At 46.1% G+C, this 18,897-nt stretch overlaps 1 protein-coding gene across 1 annotated transcript; it reads left to right on the forward strand.

Moving 5' to 3' along the window:
• The first annotated feature begins 312 nt into the window (after positions 1 to 312).
• Positions 313 to 4,261, forward strand: LOC146189509 (uncharacterized). Its single transcript, XM_084605285.1, has 2 exons — positions 313 to 582; positions 3,790 to 4,261. Exons 1-2 carry the CDS (start codon positions 313 to 315, stop codon positions 4,066 to 4,068), a joined length of 549 nt encoding a protein of 182 aa, XP_084461411.1. The 3' UTR covers positions 4,069 to 4,261.
• The last annotated feature ends 14,636 nt before the right edge of the window (positions 4,262 to 18,897 follow it).

The following is an 18,897-nucleotide window of genomic DNA, read 5'->3' on the forward strand; positions in this document are numbered from 1 at the left end:
AGAGGAGGGAGGACAGGCCGGTCTCCTTTAAGTAGACCAACAAGATTCGGCGGGCAGACAGGAGCTCCCCACGTGTCGGGGCCACGGTAGGAAAGAGAGCGGAGGGGTAGTCAGGCAGGAAGAGGAGAGAGGAAACGCTGCTTTCGCTCCCGCTTGTCTCGGCCTTCGAGGAGCCTCCCTTGCCTCTGCGCGTTTGCCAGGAGCACGTGTAATGCGTTATTGACTGCCGACTGCCGAGCGGCCAGAGCCGAAGAAGTTGTGAGCGACGTGTTTTGCTCGCAGCTATTGCCTTTGAAGCCGATATTAGACGCGATGGCCCAACAAGCTCCGATTTGCCATGTCTACCTGTGCTGCAGAGATCTCCAAGGTAGCCTCCGTTCGTGGACCAGCATCCCTGCCAGCGTCAGCAATGCCACTTCATCGGGCAGCGGCGTTGCGTGGAACAAGCACTGGTTTGTTGCCTATGACTACGATGAAGAAAACGTTGTCATTGCAGAGGGTGACAACGTCAACGAGGTGCTCATGGGTCAACTCCGCGGGATGCCGGCGAAGGAATTTCATGAAACCGAGTGGAGCGTGAAGGTGAGCGCTAACGAAGTTGGTTTGCAAACCTACCTAATAACCGGCCACGGATCTCCACGCAGAAGCAATATTTAGCACTCGCTTAGCTAAGTTTTGATTCGTTTAGCAGTGTTCTGTTACAATTTGGCACCTCTAGGCACCTCTAGGGCGCTTTGGGCACGAAAGAGGCCTGACTAAAATATTTACTGTGCATTTGGCAGATAAGACAGAGACGAAGCTTGAGCAGTTCGGTCTTATTGTCGTTTGGCGTCACCGTCTGTTTTTACCGCCATTCAAAACTTCTTACTAGAATCCAAGCAACTGCCTTGCTTATATACCTTGCTTATATACCTCCGGCGCTACAACAGAGTTGTACGGTTATTTTTTCGGTAATTTTTTTCGGTAATTTTTTTCGGTTATTTTTTCCTATGTAGTGCTGTTTTCGCCGAGTGTTTACAATATTTTTTTGTTCTGCGTCCAATATCGAAGTCAAGTTAGTGTACCTTCTCATAATGGGCATTCGTTGCATTTGTCTGGAAAATAGTCGAAAGGTGTATACGCTTCGCAGATTAAGAAACGACACTGGAGTGGTCCATGTAACCGTTTGAAGCAGTGGTGCGACAAGAGCAAGTCTGAGGAGAAGTCTGAAGTACTGCCGTATTGGTGCGGTCGAGTTGCCCCGACACACTTACGCCTGTAGCATTTAAATTTGATTGGGTACAAGCGATTGTGGAACGTAGGTGATTGCGCCTACATAAAAGCAGGAGGACGCAGTATTGTCGTTCTGAAGTCTTTTTTTTTTAATTTAAAAGTATTTTCTTCCTTCATTTGGCTGTGCGTTTTGGTGCAAAGAAATATTTTGCTATCATTATTAATTTAAACAGCGCGAACACGAAGACAAAGGACAAGATTAAATGAAGCCAGAGTACAAGCGCTGGCTCACAACTATGCCTAAGCCATTACTCCAAGGCCCTGGTAAAAACAAACAATGACGAAAACGAAACAATCATGTGAAACAACCCCTGGATTCACCTGCTGCACAAAAAGTCACTCAAAAAAGACACCTCTTTGCTTCAAAGAGCAAGAGAGGTCTTGCTGACACACTTATTTTCCGTTGAAATAAAATATGATTCAACTATCTCTCTCCTCATCTTTTCTTTTCAAGCAAAGAGGTGTCTTTTTTGAGCCACTTTTTGTGCAGCAGGTGAACCCAGGGGTTGTTTCACGTGATTGTTTCGTTTTCGTCATTGTTTTTACCTGGGCCTTGGAGTAATGGCTTAGGCATAGTTGCGAGTCAGCGCTTGTACTGTCGCTTCCTTTTATCTTGTCCTCTGTCTTCGTGTTCGCGCTGTTTAAATTAATAATGAATGTGTACCAACTTGCCCAACAAAGTATCTTGGGAATGTTGCTACCAATTCGGAATATTCAGCTCCACGCAGCCCGTACGGATGTGTAAAATTTATTTTTAAAAAATGTGGCGTTGTTCTTTTAGTTGTACTAGAAATTGATTTGAGCACTCAAGTTAGACATCGAACCTCATTCAGCCAGGCAAAAATTGTGCGTACGTAGCAAAGGTTGCAGCTCCAATATTTGTAATGGCTAAGGCAACGACACGTTCATATGTCGGAGATGAGCGAATCATATATGACATGATGACGTTCTGTTCTGCAGCTTGGAAAGTAGCGACAGTTCTCAATCAGATAATGGGGTGAATCACATAAAGCAGGGAGAGTGTTTGCCTGCTAAACCCTACGCAGCAAAAATTGTTTCTGGTACCGCAATCGCCGTCGATAACTATTCGGGGAGACGAGAGACAAGACAGAACCGCTGCTCAGCGCTGTTTATGCTAGGTCCGAACGCACGCGGTGACCACGTGGGCGGTCAGCGTCTCTGGTTGTGACTAACAAATCGTAGTAGCCTTGGCTGAAAGATTCAGCAATATCCCCTGGCACCTTCGACTTGCATTGCTACCTGTGCTCGCCTCGCGACTCTTCTGAGCGATGTAATTTCGCGGTGTAGGTCTGAGCTTCGTTCTTGCGTTCCTGGTCACATCACGTAAACGCGTGCCCGCAACGTCTTATATTTAGTGACCCCGGACGGTATACGTAATCCGGACCGTCACAAACTGGTTATTGACCAGCGCCAGCCACATGGAGGTATCGACAGCCAGACATTCGGGAGGACAAATGAGCTAGCGCGCACCGCATGTGGCAATGCGCGGGGTCAAAGGAGGCTGTCTTGGAGTCAAGGGCGGATTCCTGTGGGCGCAGTCAACAGCTGGTCCGCGAGCTGCGCGTCAGAGATGCTGCATGGCGCCATCTGCTTTCGCGCCAAGCAGCGGCTGTGTCTTCTCTGTCGAGATATTCAGTGCGTTGCTTACGGCGGTGGTGCTACTGCGGTTCGCTTCCAAGACGTGTAGTTACACTTTTATTGCATTAGCAATACTGCGCCAGGTTTCAGCCCGTCGCGTCTTCCCGGGAAGGGCCATGTTTGACCTTGATCCGAAGCCGAGCCGAATACGGCTTTAACCAAGCCGTATGAACGTGCCTTTGCGGATTATAGGGGTAACGCGATTTCCAGGGTCCTGGCAGGCTGATTCTGACATAGCCGTCACATGTGAAACGAGAGACCCAAGTATTGCTAACGCAATTCTACCCGGTTTAACCAGAACTGAGCCACAGCCAATGTTTTAGTATTCGTGTGCATGTTGCGTTTTGCAGCTATAGGAGGATGAAACAATGACGTAATTTCTGAGGCTGGAAATTCGCCGTCCTTGCAATTCGTCAGCTCAACTTAATTTTTGAGGGGCCTTTGCCAAACATTCTGTTCTTGCAGTGTGTCTGCCTGCTCCCGAAATTCGGCTGTGGAGACGCTCCAGAAAACAGGACAATCATATTCTCATTTTCACCTATTCCACAGCTTTGCGCGGCTGTAATTCTCGAAGCGCTGCATCTTCTTCTTTCTGTCCTGGTTTCTGCAGATACCGTATTTTCATGATTTGTTGTACCTTGATATAACAAGCCCATTTTTTTTTTTGGGAAATATAGAGTTACTTAATTGGATAATAGCGAAATGTGTGTTAATTGTTTTTTCACTTTGAACTAGTTGACCACGTAATTACGGCCGTACCAAGACATTTTATCAGTACGTACCTGTCTGAAGGCAGCCCTCCATGGTGTTTGTTGAATTTAGTGATGGTGAAACAGGCTTATTTTGTTACTTTTTCAGAAGGACCTGGGCTGCCACTCGATTGAGAAGAGCACTATTTTTGATTTCGTAACTGGCATGCAGACTTGTGGCTTGTACGACTTGATCGGTAACAACTGTCAGAAATGGTCCACGAAGCTTCTCAGCGACCTCCACATAGAGGTGCCAAGCGACATGTGGGACGCAAAAAACGTTTTCACCGTGGGCACCTGGGCGATCGCTGCGGTCACGATACTAGGAGCCGGCTATCGGCTATGCAAAGAGTTGAACAAACAGCAAAAGCGCAAGCAACACTCATAGGCGTTTATTGCGCAGTTCCATTTCAGGGACACGTGACGTTCTGGTTTTGCTTGTCACTTCCCATGTCTCAGTACGTGAAGAAAATGCTTACGCCTCTTTTGAATAAATCGGTTGAAAATCTGAGAGTTACCGAGCCCATCTTGTGCTGTTTTCGTTTTGTTTAAGCGAAGGCAGATATACAGATGTGACGAACACCGTAAGCAGCACCTGCATTGGAGCGCAGAAACTGAACGAACAAGGCGGCTAACATTTGCATGCGTAAGCAAAAGACGAGCAGCAAATGAGCTAGTGCGAACAACAATGAGGTATGCTTAATCTCTGTCAGTTATGAGGTCAAATGTCTGCACTTAAGAAATTGCGATTACTAAAGGCCTACACGCTAGCAAAACTGTTGCAATTTTTGGCTTTTGATTTTGTACACTACGTGACTGTGTTACAAAGCTACTAAAGAGATAAGGTTTTCATATTTCCGTTGTGTGCTAAAAGCGCTTTATGTCACGGATAACGTTACGTAAATGTGTAATAGTTTTTCGTCGCAGATTATATGCTATCCCGCCAACTTATAAATGCAGAAGAAAAACGCAACCACGATATTCCATCATTGTACGGCCAACCACTATGCGCATGTCAGGGACCAGAATCTAATCAGCTAGCATGTGTCTCAAAAATCAGAAGTGTTCGAAAGAATAACGTAGATTGTGCAAGCTGGTCAAGTTCGCGCGCAACGTGAAACGAAGTAGGACACCTTTAGTGGACAACAAAGGAAAGGCCTACGCATTGGAGATACTGGATACTATCGGCAAACTTACTTTCTGCCGAAGGGTATTATCTTTATGGAAGCACACTTATGGCCATGCATCATTATCCCGGCGGAACGTGACGGTACTTCACTTGTACTGGTTTAAATCGCAGAACTGTTCCCTCCACTGCCTCCAGCCAACACTTACAGCGCGCTGAACACAAGAGAACTTTCCAATGCACTGCTGATGTACAAGCGTCCGTACTGAGAAACGCTCCGAGATGCCGCATGGAGGGAAGACCATCGTGGACCACATGTAGCGACTTGCCATGGATGCTGCTTTGGATGCTGAACCTGGAATGCTGCTTTGGGCAGCAAAGGGAGCATGCTCAAACTGGCAGCTAGAAGCGCACAATCCACTACTATGGCTTCTTCAGGAGACATGGAAGCAATTGTACCGCACTCGGATGCCAAAACAGGACACCAACTCGCTGCCAAGCACACCGCTTGAGCGCTGTGGCCTTCAGCTAATAAGATATCTGCCATGCAGTAACCAAACGTTCCCTAACATTGAAATGAAAAAGTTTTCATTTCTTGTACTGTTTCCAAGAGTAGCCTGCTGTGAAATGTCACTTCAGGTTATATAATCTTCGGCTGTCGAAATAAAAAGAGCTCTTCATGTTGGCATCCGTCATAGCCTATGTCACCCTCTGAGATGTTAAATCCAATAAAGCGCAGCATATTATATCTTGTGAAAGTTTTGAAAATGTTCGAACAACAGAGGGAAGGCCTACGCAATGGAGATACCGGAGACTATCGGCAGACCTACTTTCCGCAGCATGGCAATATCTAAGCGAGGGCATGATGCTATCTGGAGTCGCCGAGTAGACGGTGCATCAGCCTCTGGAATGTGATCGGAGCTCGGGCAAATCAAATGGCATTCTCTTCAAGTGGAACAGTCCTCTGTGACACGAGAACGCCGTTTTGTACTGCATATCGACCGGCAGGTACCCCATGCTTGTGCCAAGTATCGAGAACTGAGCGCCCCCGAGGTTTGAGACGATCTCGTCTATTCTCGTGAAGGGAAATGCGTGTAAGGCAGGGCTGGGGCTGCCAATAAGAACTGCTACCGCGAATTTCATGACCTTCGGCTCAACAAATACATACGAACACAACAGGGAAGTCCAACTTGTCTCTAAGAAGATGAGGCTACAACGCACTACGACGGGACGAACTCTTCTCCAGAGACTGTGTTATCGTGACAGCGTATACAGAAAATCGAACGGACGATATACACCCCAGACGCGTTCCGGTGTACATTTATAGCACAGCACCAATTCCTAAGAACACGCATCCTGTCATTCATCAGGGCAGGCGTCGAACCAGGACGAAATGTTTAATTAAGACCCGTCTGAACAAGATGAACACCGTCTTGTAGATGCGGCAAGGTATTTAAACAGAAGAGATGCAGCGGTGATGCGGATCGATTCCCAGCCAAAGGTGACGATCAGCGCCTCGTGACGACATTTTACCGTGTCTGACACTAAGGAGGCCCCTGTTGCTCTAGCGATCGCTGAGGGCATCCGGCCAGAGTGTTGTTAATAACGTTGTTTTTTTCCTTGGGGTGTAATGGAGTATGTAAAAAAAAAAAAAAATTAAAGGGGGTATTAAATGAAAGAAAAAAGGTTAGCTGTTCTAATAAAGTTCAAGAGAGAGCGATGATAAGGCCCTTCAGTCCATGCAATGTATGAAGATGTGTTGTTCGGCGAAAGGCCCACTGCCGTCAGGTGCCGAATTCTCGTCGGCTTCAGTGCCGGGCAAACCCACAACAAGTGTTGAATATCCGCCTCGTGATCTGGTGACTTGCAGACAGAACAACCTGGACGTTGATATAAATATCGATATTGCGGCCATGTTCGTGTCGCCGCAGGTGTGAGGGCAACTCCGACCCGGATCCTCCGTAGCGCAACCTCCTCAGCGCGGATAACTGCTGGGGAGGGTTATCGCACACGGTGGGACAAGAGCACGTGTGCGGCACCGGAGGTGCTCCTTTCTTGTGAGAAGCAGAGTGGCATCATCCATAGTGAGGAAGCGTGTCATTGATGAAGGTAGAGTCGCCTGGCGGGTTGCAGAATCTGCAGAGGTTTGAGAACTGAGTAGGTCACGTGGGACCCACTCAATTCGAGTGGTATGCGAGATGCGAGCTGCCAGACGATGTATATTCTGTTTTCCAGTTATTCTGACCAATTCACAAGACGACCAACGGTAGGATAGGTAAGAAAAAAAAAACCTGCTGCTATGTTGAAGGTCGGCAGGGAAAGGACTGAAATAAACTACACACTTTGACATCGGGGCACGACGGCATTGCCGGGAACCTCAAGGCCGATCCTATAGTTCGAGGTTATGTAAAGCGAGTGAGCTCCAAGCTTTCCAGGCCCAAACCCAGCAATCCAATCGTCTCATCCGGCGCGTGGCGAACCGGCGCGCGGGTCTGAGAGAACGGAACACACTTCGCCTCACACAAGCCTACACCACGAGCCGCACGGCGTACACAAAAGGAGCGGGACCGCATCGACGCCTCCTCAGGAGCTGCACAAAGGTTGCCCTCCGTCTACATCCCAGCACCTCTACTACCCGGCTTCTCAATATCGGTATCAGTTCAGTTCAGTTCAGTCGTTCAGTCGTGTCCGACTCTTCGTGACCCTATGGACCATGTCACGCCACGCCTTCCGGTCTCCCACCATCTTCCTAGCATCACATATCGGTATGCACAACACATTTGAGGAGCTGGCAGAAGCCACCCTAACAGCGCAGCTGACTCGAATGTCGGGTACCGCGGTAGGCCACACACTGCTCTCCCAGCGAGGCATAACTCCGATAATCCATCCTACCCATGGGGTTTCCCTACCTTCAGACCTAAGTTCCCATCTCATGATCCCTCCTATCTTCAAGCACATGCACCCCGTGTACGACGGGGAACGAAGAGCAGCCCGCGCCAAAGCCCTGCTTAAGGAGTACGGCGACAGTTCCGAAGTAACCTATGTGGACGTGGCAGAGGACTCGTCGGGCTCACGCATGTTACTCGCCGTCGCTAACAATCAGGTCCGATTACTCATATCAAGCTCCATCACCCCAGACTCCTCCGAAATTGCAGAGGAGGCAGGCAGCCATTGCGCTCGCTCTCATCTCCACCTCTGCTACCGAAATTCTCTCCAACTCAAAATCAGCAATATCAAATTTCGCCAATAGCCTGGTATTCCGCACCGCGGCTCGGCTTCTACGCGCTTGGTATCCCACACACCCTGAACCCTCATTTGGACCTCACCACACGTAGGCCTCGCGGGTAACGAGGAGGTGCACTCCCTCGCCCGGGGTCTCACTTTCCGGGCAGGAGTCGTCGGATCCACTAAGCCAGCCCAGGAGCGTCCGCTTGCATTCAGAGATATCTTTACCTACTACCGAGATAGTCGGCATGTTTACGTACCATCGGCTCCTTCCCTAACCCTAACCGAGGCCTCTCACTGGCGCCGACTCCAGACACGTACTGCTCTCTACCCAATTCTCCTTCATGCCCGATACCCAGATCAGTTCCTGTCGTCCTGTAAGCTCTGCGGAAAACCGCGAAACTTTCTTCACGTCCTCCTCACATACCCTACCTTTTCACATCCTCCATCCCCAACCACAGCCGTGTCATACTGGGAGATTCTCCTGGTCAGCTCCACTGCTGCAGAGCAGCGCTGGGTTATACCAACGCCCTGAATCGAAGCACTCTGCGAACTCAACTAAATATTCGCCCTACTAGTCCTAAAGTCAATGTTATAGTCACTCATTGCCTGGTCTTCAGCCTGTCTTTTGCCTGTCTTATCACTGAAGTCACCCATCAGTACCGTATATTGCGCTTTTACTTTCCCCGTTGCCAATTCAACATATCCTGCATACATTCGCTCCGTATGTTCCTCTGAAACCTCCTCTCTCGTGCCGATAAATCGACATGTCAAGTAGGTTCTAGAAACCTTTCGTTATTGCAAGACTTTTTTTGCTTCCCGAACCCGCTCGGAATGGTGCCGGGATCGTGTTTCACCTTCTTTCGTCTGACTGGTCTGACGGTCCTTCGTCTGGCCCTTCGTCTGACTGGTCCTAGGTCTGACTATCCGAATTCCCTCCTTCAATGGATTCACTCCTTCAATTCACTCCTTTCCTAATTCACTCCGAGTCATTGCCTCGAGCTCTTGCCGACGATGCTTTCAACCTCCTTTTATGCAGGGATTGCTCCACCGTGGACTCTGTGCTACAAGTGTGCCGACGTTTCGAACAAGCGAAACAGAGGCGCATATCTCATCGTTTCGATCGGCTACCGAACACGGCTGCCAGCTCCTCCTGTGTCGATCTTCCGACTCCTCGACCGCCAACTAATGACACTACTTTGACCCGCATCGTTCGCCAAGAGCTCGAGGCAATTCCTGCAGCTTAACTCTCGCATACCCCCGACAACACCTTGGCTACAATGTCGCTCATTCAGGCTGTTGTTCGCCAAGAGGTTGCGATTATGGGTCTCCCGTCCACCCCGCACCTCCACTAAGAGATGTTACGGGAAATATTCACAGTACGGCAGCTGTCCACACCACTGAGGATGATCACAGCACAGCACTCTTCTTCTTCTTCTATTTGGCACATACCCACAGCACTCGTCTGCGTCTTCTTCTTCTGGGAGTCTGTCGCACTTCTTTTTCGTCAGCACGACCAGCGAATACCGCTCAGTAACAATATTTCTAGCTGGAACTGACTTCACCTCGACTTCACCTCATGGCATGAGACTGAGGTTGACCGCATTAGGTTGCCTACCTCTGGCTAGCACACTCTATGCCAAAACATGGGGCTAATGGCTTGCTTCCAGGGGTTATAGAGTCGAACCCTCCCTCAGCTCTGCTCCTCTAGTCACTGTGTCCATATACACGCCTCTACTCGTACTTATTTAATTGGGCTCAATACCTGTTTTGAGTTTCTTCGAGTGGAGAAATCGAGAATATTTTCTAGAATCTCAAGGCAGGAGCAGTGCTATCTTGAAAGCTCTTCTACCACCACTCCACCTATATTCATGGCGGGCGTCGGAGCGTGGACTTTGTTCTGCAGGTATATTAATATTTTCATGAAAGTGAATACAATAAATACAGGCAGAACCGTGCTCCAAAGCATCGTCTGAGCGACAGCCTCAAGGCGCCTGCATTAGGGGAAGCCTTGCAATGTCGCCCACATTGTGCGGGCATGTCACAAAAATCCTAACCTTTCCCCTCCACTTTCCAAATCCCCCCCCCCCCCCCCCCCTCAGATGCATTAGAGGCGGCCGCGCTCAGCTGCTCATCGCTAGAGTCCCAATGGGCTTTGGCGAAATGGGCAAGGGCGGCGGCTTTATCCAGCGGGGTCCTGTATGAGACTCCACTCATGCAAAGGGCTCTTTTGGGCCCGTCCTCTTGATTGCTTTCCATAAAAATTCAACCCTACCTCTACTCCTCGGGGTGCAAACGCGGTGACCACTTGGTTCCGTCCGGGTGACATTGGAGTCTCGCCAAAGTGCACGGCAGCAGGTTGCCAGCAGTTTCCCGCTTAGGTAGTTAAACCTGTCAGTAGACGATCCTTTTGACACGAGAGACTCTTCTGAGGTTTGTGAGTTTTTGTCTGAGAATATGGCAGAGGTAGACTATGCTTTTTAGGTAGATTAGGTAGACCTTTACAACTGTATCCCTCACCAAGAACTATTTGCTTCTGTCAAAGAATGCACTGATGTGAATGGCATGATACCCTTCCAGAATACCACTGCTACGAACATTGACACTTTTCTGGCCCTATTGGAGTTTTACTTCCACGCTGCGTTTACCGCTTTTAACAACCGGTTGTATTTACAGCGCCAGCGTACTTGCATTGAGTCCTGTGTTTCTACCGTGTTATGTAGCATTTTTCTTGCGTCTATTGATCGGCCCCTGCTTTGACACTGGGTGAGTTCTCAAGGTCTTTAGATACGTCGACCACTCTTTAATTTAAATTCCGAGAAGACAGTACAACGGGTTTTGTAAGGAAAGTGTGGAACAAACCCTAGGTGTTTTTCAGAGTTGCGGGGAGGGCTTAAAGATTACATAAGAAATACCGCAGCAGGATCGCCTGCCGTTTTTAGACCTGAATCTAAAGTTCACACAAAACGGTGTCAGCTGGTGCTATCATAATAGAGTTTGTAAAGATTTACTTCGTTACGATTGGGCACATGCCGATATAATTAAGCAAGCAACCACGAAGCAAGCGCTAAAGTATGTTTTGCAGAGATCCTGCTGTCACATGATGAAGGAGAGCTTTGATAACCAGCTAAAGAGGCTTCGATCGGCGGGCTATCCCGAACACCTAGTGGTGGCCGAGACGGAGTCCATGAAGCATAGTATGAAGGGAGAGTACAGTTTGCAGAAAATGCATCACGAAGGAGAGGTCGCGACCAGACCTGTTGTTGCACATTATGTGCATAACGTGACTCATTAGTTGAAGATCGCTAGCAAACACGGTGTCAGGATGGTCTTCTCCGCTCCCCAAAAATTGCCTAACATGTACGTACGCGTCATGGGCGATAAAAATAGAAAACAAGGCTTCGCTAAGAAACATGTCAAGCCATACGTCTATGTGCCTCCGGGGCTATTTATCAAATCCCTTTAGCGTGTTGCAAGGTACACTTCGAATAAACTGGCCGATATTGGAATGATCGGGCTGCAGAGCAGAAGCGTTATTTGATAAACAGTCCAAATTTACATCTCCCCGCCCATTTCCAACCGTGCGATTTCAATCCAAAGTGTGCAGCAAAGCTCATAGAAGTTGGGATTTTAAGCAGGAGCGGGGAAACTGGCCCGTGAGTTTCTCAAAGCCCCTTATAACAAAACTCGAAGCCCCTTAAAGCTGGAATAGGAATGCATCGGTGATACCTCAGTGACACCTCAGTACCACTGTTTAGTGGCGAAAGTCGTCTTCTTAATTTTGTTCGGATAGGGAAGGCCTAACGTGACATACACGCCTTGCCGACGGTGTGGAAGCATTTTCTATTTGCGCATGGGCAAAAGTTTTAATTTTTTTTTTGTCATTTCGAAGAAGAAAACTGACTTTGTTGTCGTTTCGAAAAATGAATGTGACCATTTGGAGTAAGCGCCTGTCCTGTCTGTGTCTATTTCTGAGCTCGTATTTGTTAACGCTATAGAATATTTCCTTTTCTGTGAAGGCAAAGAAACTGGTGTAGATATCAACTCGGTAGTTGCCACACTAGTAGAGACGAACGACCGCAGTGAGTTGCCCACAGCGAACGCTCTCGCTCCACATTCGGTTCCGCAATGTTGAACTCCACTCATATTTTTTAAGACTATGCGTACCTAATGAAATAAACAAAGTGACGTGGTTTGAGTCAAACCATAAAAACCTGATCTACATTCCATCGATCCGTTGTTGCGGTTTAATAGTTCGAAATCTATCAGCAGAAGTTTCAAAACCCTCCTTCACCACCTGCGTTTGGAAACGTCTTCTTACACAAACCACTTTCTTCGTAAAACTGGCCGCTCAGACAGCGAGCTTTGTGTATGTGGCCACGAAAGAGAGGATGTGGCTCACCCATTAATGGATTGCCGTGTGCAAGACACCACCAGGTCGCGACTGAAGACACTTGAGCGCTCTTGAAAAAAGACCTTTATGTCTACAAAACCTAATAGGTCCGTGGCCCACGTGTGCACTGCAGAAGCGAGCACTTGTGGCGCTTGTAACAGGTGGCATCCTTGGCAACTACTAATATAGTACATACGGCCCAGTCAATGTTATAGCTCCTCCCTGTATGTAAGTGACTGCCTTAATATATTTGTTGTTTGCTTTTCCTCTATTTGTGCAAGTAAGCTTTTTGTCATTATTTTTTTAGTGTTTGTGAGCGCTTCAACAACTTTGCTATTTGCTTTGCGGTATGTGCCGCAAATAAGGCTGTTTTCGTCCCTATGTCATTGTTTATTCATATCTGTTATGTATCTTGTATTATGTACTGTTCTGTACAGAGTTACACATTTACACTCATCTACTCACATTTTAAGAGTTCATATTGCTAATTAATGCTACTTCTCTTGTCGCTTGTACTTTGTTTTATATGCCGTGTACTGTTTGTGTAATGTAATGTAGTAGTGTAAATGTTATGTTATGTTACCTTGATATGTATTTCGCAGACCAGGTGATTCCTATAAATAGATGAAAAAGAGTAGCCGGAGCCGTGATGCGGCAGCAACCTCTCCTTTGTTGTCCTGTAAATAAACCAAGCTTCAAACTCGACTCATAAGAACACAGCAGTTCAGGGACGAAACGTCAAGTACAGCGACCGTTCCAGATCATGTTCAAGATCTAGAGGACGATCCAGTTTCCGGTCAAAGTCTAGACCGGTGAATCTCTTCAACTTCAGCCACAGCAAGAAGCAAGCGAAGGGCTGGCGGCAATCTCATGCTCGTAAATATATTATAGGGCCATATGCCCAACGAGAAGGCGGGTGAGGTTCACGAGAAGGTGCGCGCTGGTCTCTGGCTGCCTCCCCTACTGTTCAAAGCAATGATAAAATTGTCAGGATTGCAAACTATTAAAGCTAGATAATCGCCAAAGTAACCGTTGGTTTTGGGACTTGTATTCTTTTTACCGTACTTTAACGAGATTGCAATTTGTGCCCATCCACTGCTTGACGTGAGACTGTTGGCAGACGATTTTTGTTTATCTCAGTGGAAAGTGTTAAGAACCAAATAATTCTGAATGAGTCTTTACGAATTTTCAGTGACTGGAATACTGCATGGGGAATACAAGCTAATTTTGTAGAAACTTCCGCTATCGTACTAATAAGAAATTCCCATTACAGTATATATGCATATAATACTGGTAAGATAGAAATGAGGCTTTCTAAGCAGCTAAATACTTCAGTGTCAGATTTACCGATAATGTTTGGTGCAATAAGCATACTTAGAATATTTGTGGGCCCACCTAACCTAAATTTGGTTTCCAGAAAAGGAAACTACGGAATGCGACTCCCAAGGTCACAGTTGAGGCATAAAATCGTCTGGTAGGACACCCACTTGAATATACAGGTGTTGTATGGGATTGTCATGATCAAACTGACATTAGAAAACTAGAGAGCGTACAGAAGATATTATCCCGATTCATTTCTTTTTCAAACTACGACAGAAAGCAATCGATGACTGAGCCTCCATAATCTCCATAATTTCCCCTTCATTGATTTCCCGCCATCATTGCCTGCGATTACTTTTGAACCCGTTGTAGTCTAAAAATGACAGACTTCTTAAAACTAACGTCATCTGTAGGTAACGACGGCATCAACGCAAATGTATTGGAAAACACGGATCATACTACAAGTGTCATGCTGTATCATACCTTTCAACAATCTCTTTCATCAGGTGTTGTACCGCATGACTGGAAAGGGGATAGTGTGATTCCAGTTGCAAAATAGGGTTATACATCTTCACGTCATAATTACCGACCCATATCTATCACTAGCCTTCCTTCAAAGTAAATGGAACATGTCCTCTTCTCTCATATCATGAATTTCCTAGTAACGGTCAACTTTTTGCACCCCAATCAACACGGTTTTCTCAAAGGTTTATCCTGTCACACTCAATTAACATTGTTCGTTAACGACCTAAGCTCTAACATCGATCTTAACATTCCTGTCGACGCCCTGTTCCTAAACTCCGAAATGGCATTCTACAAAGTTCCACATAAATGGCTTTTTCTTAAAATTTCCCGCCTGAACCTTAATTTCTTTGTCTTAGATTGGATTGGCAACTTTCTCACTAACCGGCAGCAGTTTGTTCTAGCTAATAAATATTTATATGCACGTACATCTGTTATGTCCGCCGTTCTCCATGGCACCGTTCTTGGGCCTCTGCTTTTTCCTATTTGCATAAATGACTTACCCGATAACATAGTTCTAACGTCTTGATGTTTGCAGAAGACTGCTTTATTTACCACCCTATCATTAAGAGCAATGACCTCCCAAGCTCTTCAACTGGACATTGAAGGTGTAGCAACCTGGTGCAATAAATGGTTAATGTCGTTAAACACGAAGAAAACATTACTACTATCTTTCCATCGTCGTCGCTTCCAGGCATCATCGAAATAATATGTCTCCAACACGGAGATCGTCGCTGTATCAACGTATAAATACATAGATAATTATTTAACCCGCGATCTAAATTGCCCCATCATATAAAACAGCTAACAAACTAAGTTAACCGCATACTCGGCTATTTTCGGCGACACTGCGCACAACTTCCCCATAAGTTACGTTACTAGCTAATCTAACATTTATTCGTCCCAAATTAAAATACGCCTGTGCTGTTTGGGATCCTTACCAAAATAACCTTTCCAACGTACTAGAAGCAACACTAAACCGCGCGGAAAGATTCATATTCTTGACTTATTTCTGTCATGTATGTACCATCGAACTGAAACAAAATGCTCACCTTTCTAACTTAGCACACAGACGCAAAATTTCATGACTGTGCCTTTATCACAAGTTTTGCCATCACCCCCTGCTCAAGTCTGTCATCAGCCCCGCTTACCGTGCCTACAGCCTCACGCACCATGAAAGGACGGTTTACCTTCCCCCGCCCGGACATCTGCGCATCTGTCATCCTTTTTTGTTCGCACCCCACGGGACTGGAATGACTTGCCAAACACTGTCCTGCTTCACTCCGACCCATCAACCTTCACATCATCCATCGAATAACTCACGTACCCGACAGCCACTCCCCCATGTAATAGCCCTTAAATGTAGTCGTTGCGGTATAAATAAATAAATAAATAAATAAATAAATAAATAAATAAATAAATAAATAAATAAATAAATAAATAAATAAATAAATAAATAAATAAATAAATAAATAAATAAATAAATAAATAGTTAGTTAATTAATTAATAAAGCGTATTTTCACTGTAAGAAATATGATGCTTTCTCTTTAAAGAAAGAAGCATATGGTTGTGGTATGCGTGTTTGGCTGAGGAACGGAATAATGGTAGTCCGATTCATGGCCCGGACGCGATTTTTTCTTACTAATGATTGGCAGTTCTTGCGGACAGGTTCTGCCGACACACTCTGTCCCCGTCAGTCATAAGGCAAAACCGTTTCACGCATTAATAAGAAACCATAACACAGTGAGCACAGGGCTAATGCTTTATTGCATTTTTGGGTACATTGCCGACTCTAGCACGCGGCTTAAAGCAAACTCTGCAGCAAGGATGGCACCGATGAGCAGGTAAGGAAGAAAACTGAGCTCATTTGTCTGCAATGTAGCTGCGCAGTCGTGCTTACTTGGCAGAAAGGCGTCGTTCCCACTCCTTATCTTTTTTGTTGTCATTGTAGATCTTATAGCCTACGAATCCAAATAATCCCAATCCAATGACCGCACAAACGCCTGCGAAGATGGCATCTCCAGAGTCCCACATATTCTTTGGCACCTTAATATCCAGTTTTGACAGCCGCAACTTTGCCCAATGTTGGCAATTATTAGTAAGAAGATCGTAGGTGCCACATTTTTTTATGGTCCCTACAATATTTTGATGGTGCTCTCTTCAATCCGGTGTTTCCCCAAGGGCTCCTGAAAAGAAACAAGAAGCTGGTTTCACTCTCAGCAATCTCAACTACATGACCTCGTGGAAGTAAATCCGCACTAGCACAAACTTTTGTTGCGGTCTTGAATTGCGCAGTTAAATGAAAGTTGCCATATTCATAACACCAAACTTTCGCACTAGCATTCAAGGGAGTGTTTATTTGCATCAAACAGTAGCAGAAGTTCCCGAAGAAAAGGGTGGAACAATCTTGACTGGCTTCAAGGCTCTATGCGCAAAGCTCTATACGAAGCAAAAATCATCTTCTTACCTCAAACATACAGGACCAATATTTAAGCAGCTAAAATTGTTAAAGTAACATCTTTGTATAACTACAGGCTTTTGCGAATATATAAACAGGGCATCAGTAAAAAGGACAACACACTAACACTCATAGCAGCGCTTCAAGACAACATAAACATATACGACATCCGTAACCCGGAGCATTGGCACGTTACAGCGTGCCGGACGAACTATGGCAGGCAGATGCTTCGCTTCAGGCTTTCTACCATATTAAATCAATACTTTCCTAATAGTGGTCAACATTTCTCTCTTCCTCCCATTAAATTAGACCGCGAAATGTTTCTATAATACACATTTTTAAATTAGATGTTCTGACTTGCTGCGTGTCTGTGTTATTTTCATGTATTTTTCCTGAGTTACTTAGTGCTTTTTTGTAGTTTAATTAATTCTTCATTCATTATTTATTCACTGTATGGGCGTGACTTCTCTGCTGTGAAATGCCGTGATATACAGGGCAGCCGCCCCGTCAAGCTGCTCTTCGAAGCAGCTTTTTAGCGGCTGCTTTCCTTCCCTTGTAGTTAAGGAAACATAAAGTATTATTATTATTACTATTATTATATCATCTCCTTTCCAGATTACAACAATAAAGTATGCGGCTTGGTATAAAAGCGGCTTCGGCTTCATCGAAAGATTGATGCGAACATTGAAAATATATAGGTGGCAAAATTTGAATGCAACGCCATGGTGGTACTGTCGTGGATGAAATGGAACTCTCGAAACTGCTGTCGATGGATGCTGCATGCAAAGTTGGAAGCCCTGTAGACCTACGTCAGTACACCCCTGAAAGGAAGAGCTTACTCCCTTTTTAGCATGGGCTTGTCATTGTTCGTGCCTATGGTGGGCAACTGGGCTCTGTGGACCTACGTCAGTACACCCCTGAAAGGGAGAGTTCACTCCCTTTTTAACATGGGCTTGTCATTGTTCGTGCCTATGGTGGGCAACTGGGCTCTGTGGACCTACGTCAGTACACCCCTGAAAGGGAGAGTTCACTCCCTTTTTAACATGGGCTTGTCATGTTCGTGCCGATGGTGGGCAACTGGGACTGTGGACCTACGTCAGTACACCCCTGAAAGGAAGAGTTCACTCCCTTTTTAGCATGGGCTTGTCATTGTTCGTGCCTATGGTGGGCAACTGGGCTCTGTGGACCTACGTCAGTACACCCCTGAAAGGGAGAGTTCACTCCCTTTTTAACATGGGCTTGTCATGTTCGTGCCGATGGTGGGCAACTGGGCCTGTGGACCTACGTCAGTACACCCCTGAAAGGGAGAGTTTGCTCCCTTTTTAGCATGGGCTTATCATGTTCGCGCCGATGGTGGGCAACTGGATGCAGGTACTTGGAGCGTTCAGCAGAAATGAAAACGTGAAAGTGACCTATCAGAAAACGTGCTCGTGGCCACATTCGTAAGAGTGAAGACTCTTGATAGATTACGTGACTATTGCGACGGCGCAGCATTGAATAGAGAAATGTGACGTGCGCGCTTAACGTACAGTCTTTAACATACCAGGTGGTATGCAAAACTAAGAACACAGTTAACAGCAGCCGCCTTCTTTATTTTATTTCAGATTTTCTACGTCTTGTAAAAAAAAAAAAGAAAGTTCGCAGCAGACTTCCAGACACTTCATTCAGCATACATGCAGGAGACGTTTCGATATAGTTCGTTAAACAGGCTCGACATAACCTCTAGAGGTCACTTTTCCTTTATCGATTTCAAGTCGAGAGTAATTAGGCAGCATAGACGCCATTAAAAGAGAGAGAGAGAGAAAGAGAAATACTTTTATTCGCACCTGTCAAAAATGACGGGGAGGAAGATACCATTGAGAATTTTTTTCTAGAATTTAAAGTGCTTTCAAAATAGTTAAGCCTACTTCTTACCCCCAGTCTACTGTGGTGTATGCTAGCGCTCGTTTGTCAATGCTGGATTGTTCTATAAAGAACAAGCGTCTTGACGCAACCATGTTAAATATTATTTCTTGAAGCTCGTGGAATGAGACAAAGTTGAAACCTTTGTTGGATGCCAAAGATTGAACATCCGAGAGGAAGACGAGGGTGACGAAGTGAGAAGCAGGAGCCCAAGCAGTGGACAGGCTTGTGCCGGCGGTCCCCGAACACTGCGAAAAGGAAAGCGCCGCT

The sequence above is a fragment of the Amblyomma maculatum genome, chromosome 5, assembly GCF_055883805.1.
Source record: "Amblyomma maculatum isolate TAMU_Amacu chromosome 5, ASM5588380v1, whole genome shotgun sequence".
Classification (NCBI taxonomy): domain Eukaryota; kingdom Metazoa; phylum Arthropoda; class Arachnida; order Ixodida; family Ixodidae; genus Amblyomma; species Amblyomma maculatum.

Bases quoted from the DNA above. Each gene is read 5' to 3' on its own strand.
- LOC146189509 (XM_084605285.1), top strand. From the start codon at position 313: ATGGCCCAACAAGCTCCGATTTGCCATGTCTACCTGTGCTGCAGAGAT. The intron at 583-3,789 runs GTGAGCGCTAAC...TTACTTTTTCAG, and splicing joins AAACCGAGTGGAGCGTGAAG to AAGGACCTGGGCTGCCACTC.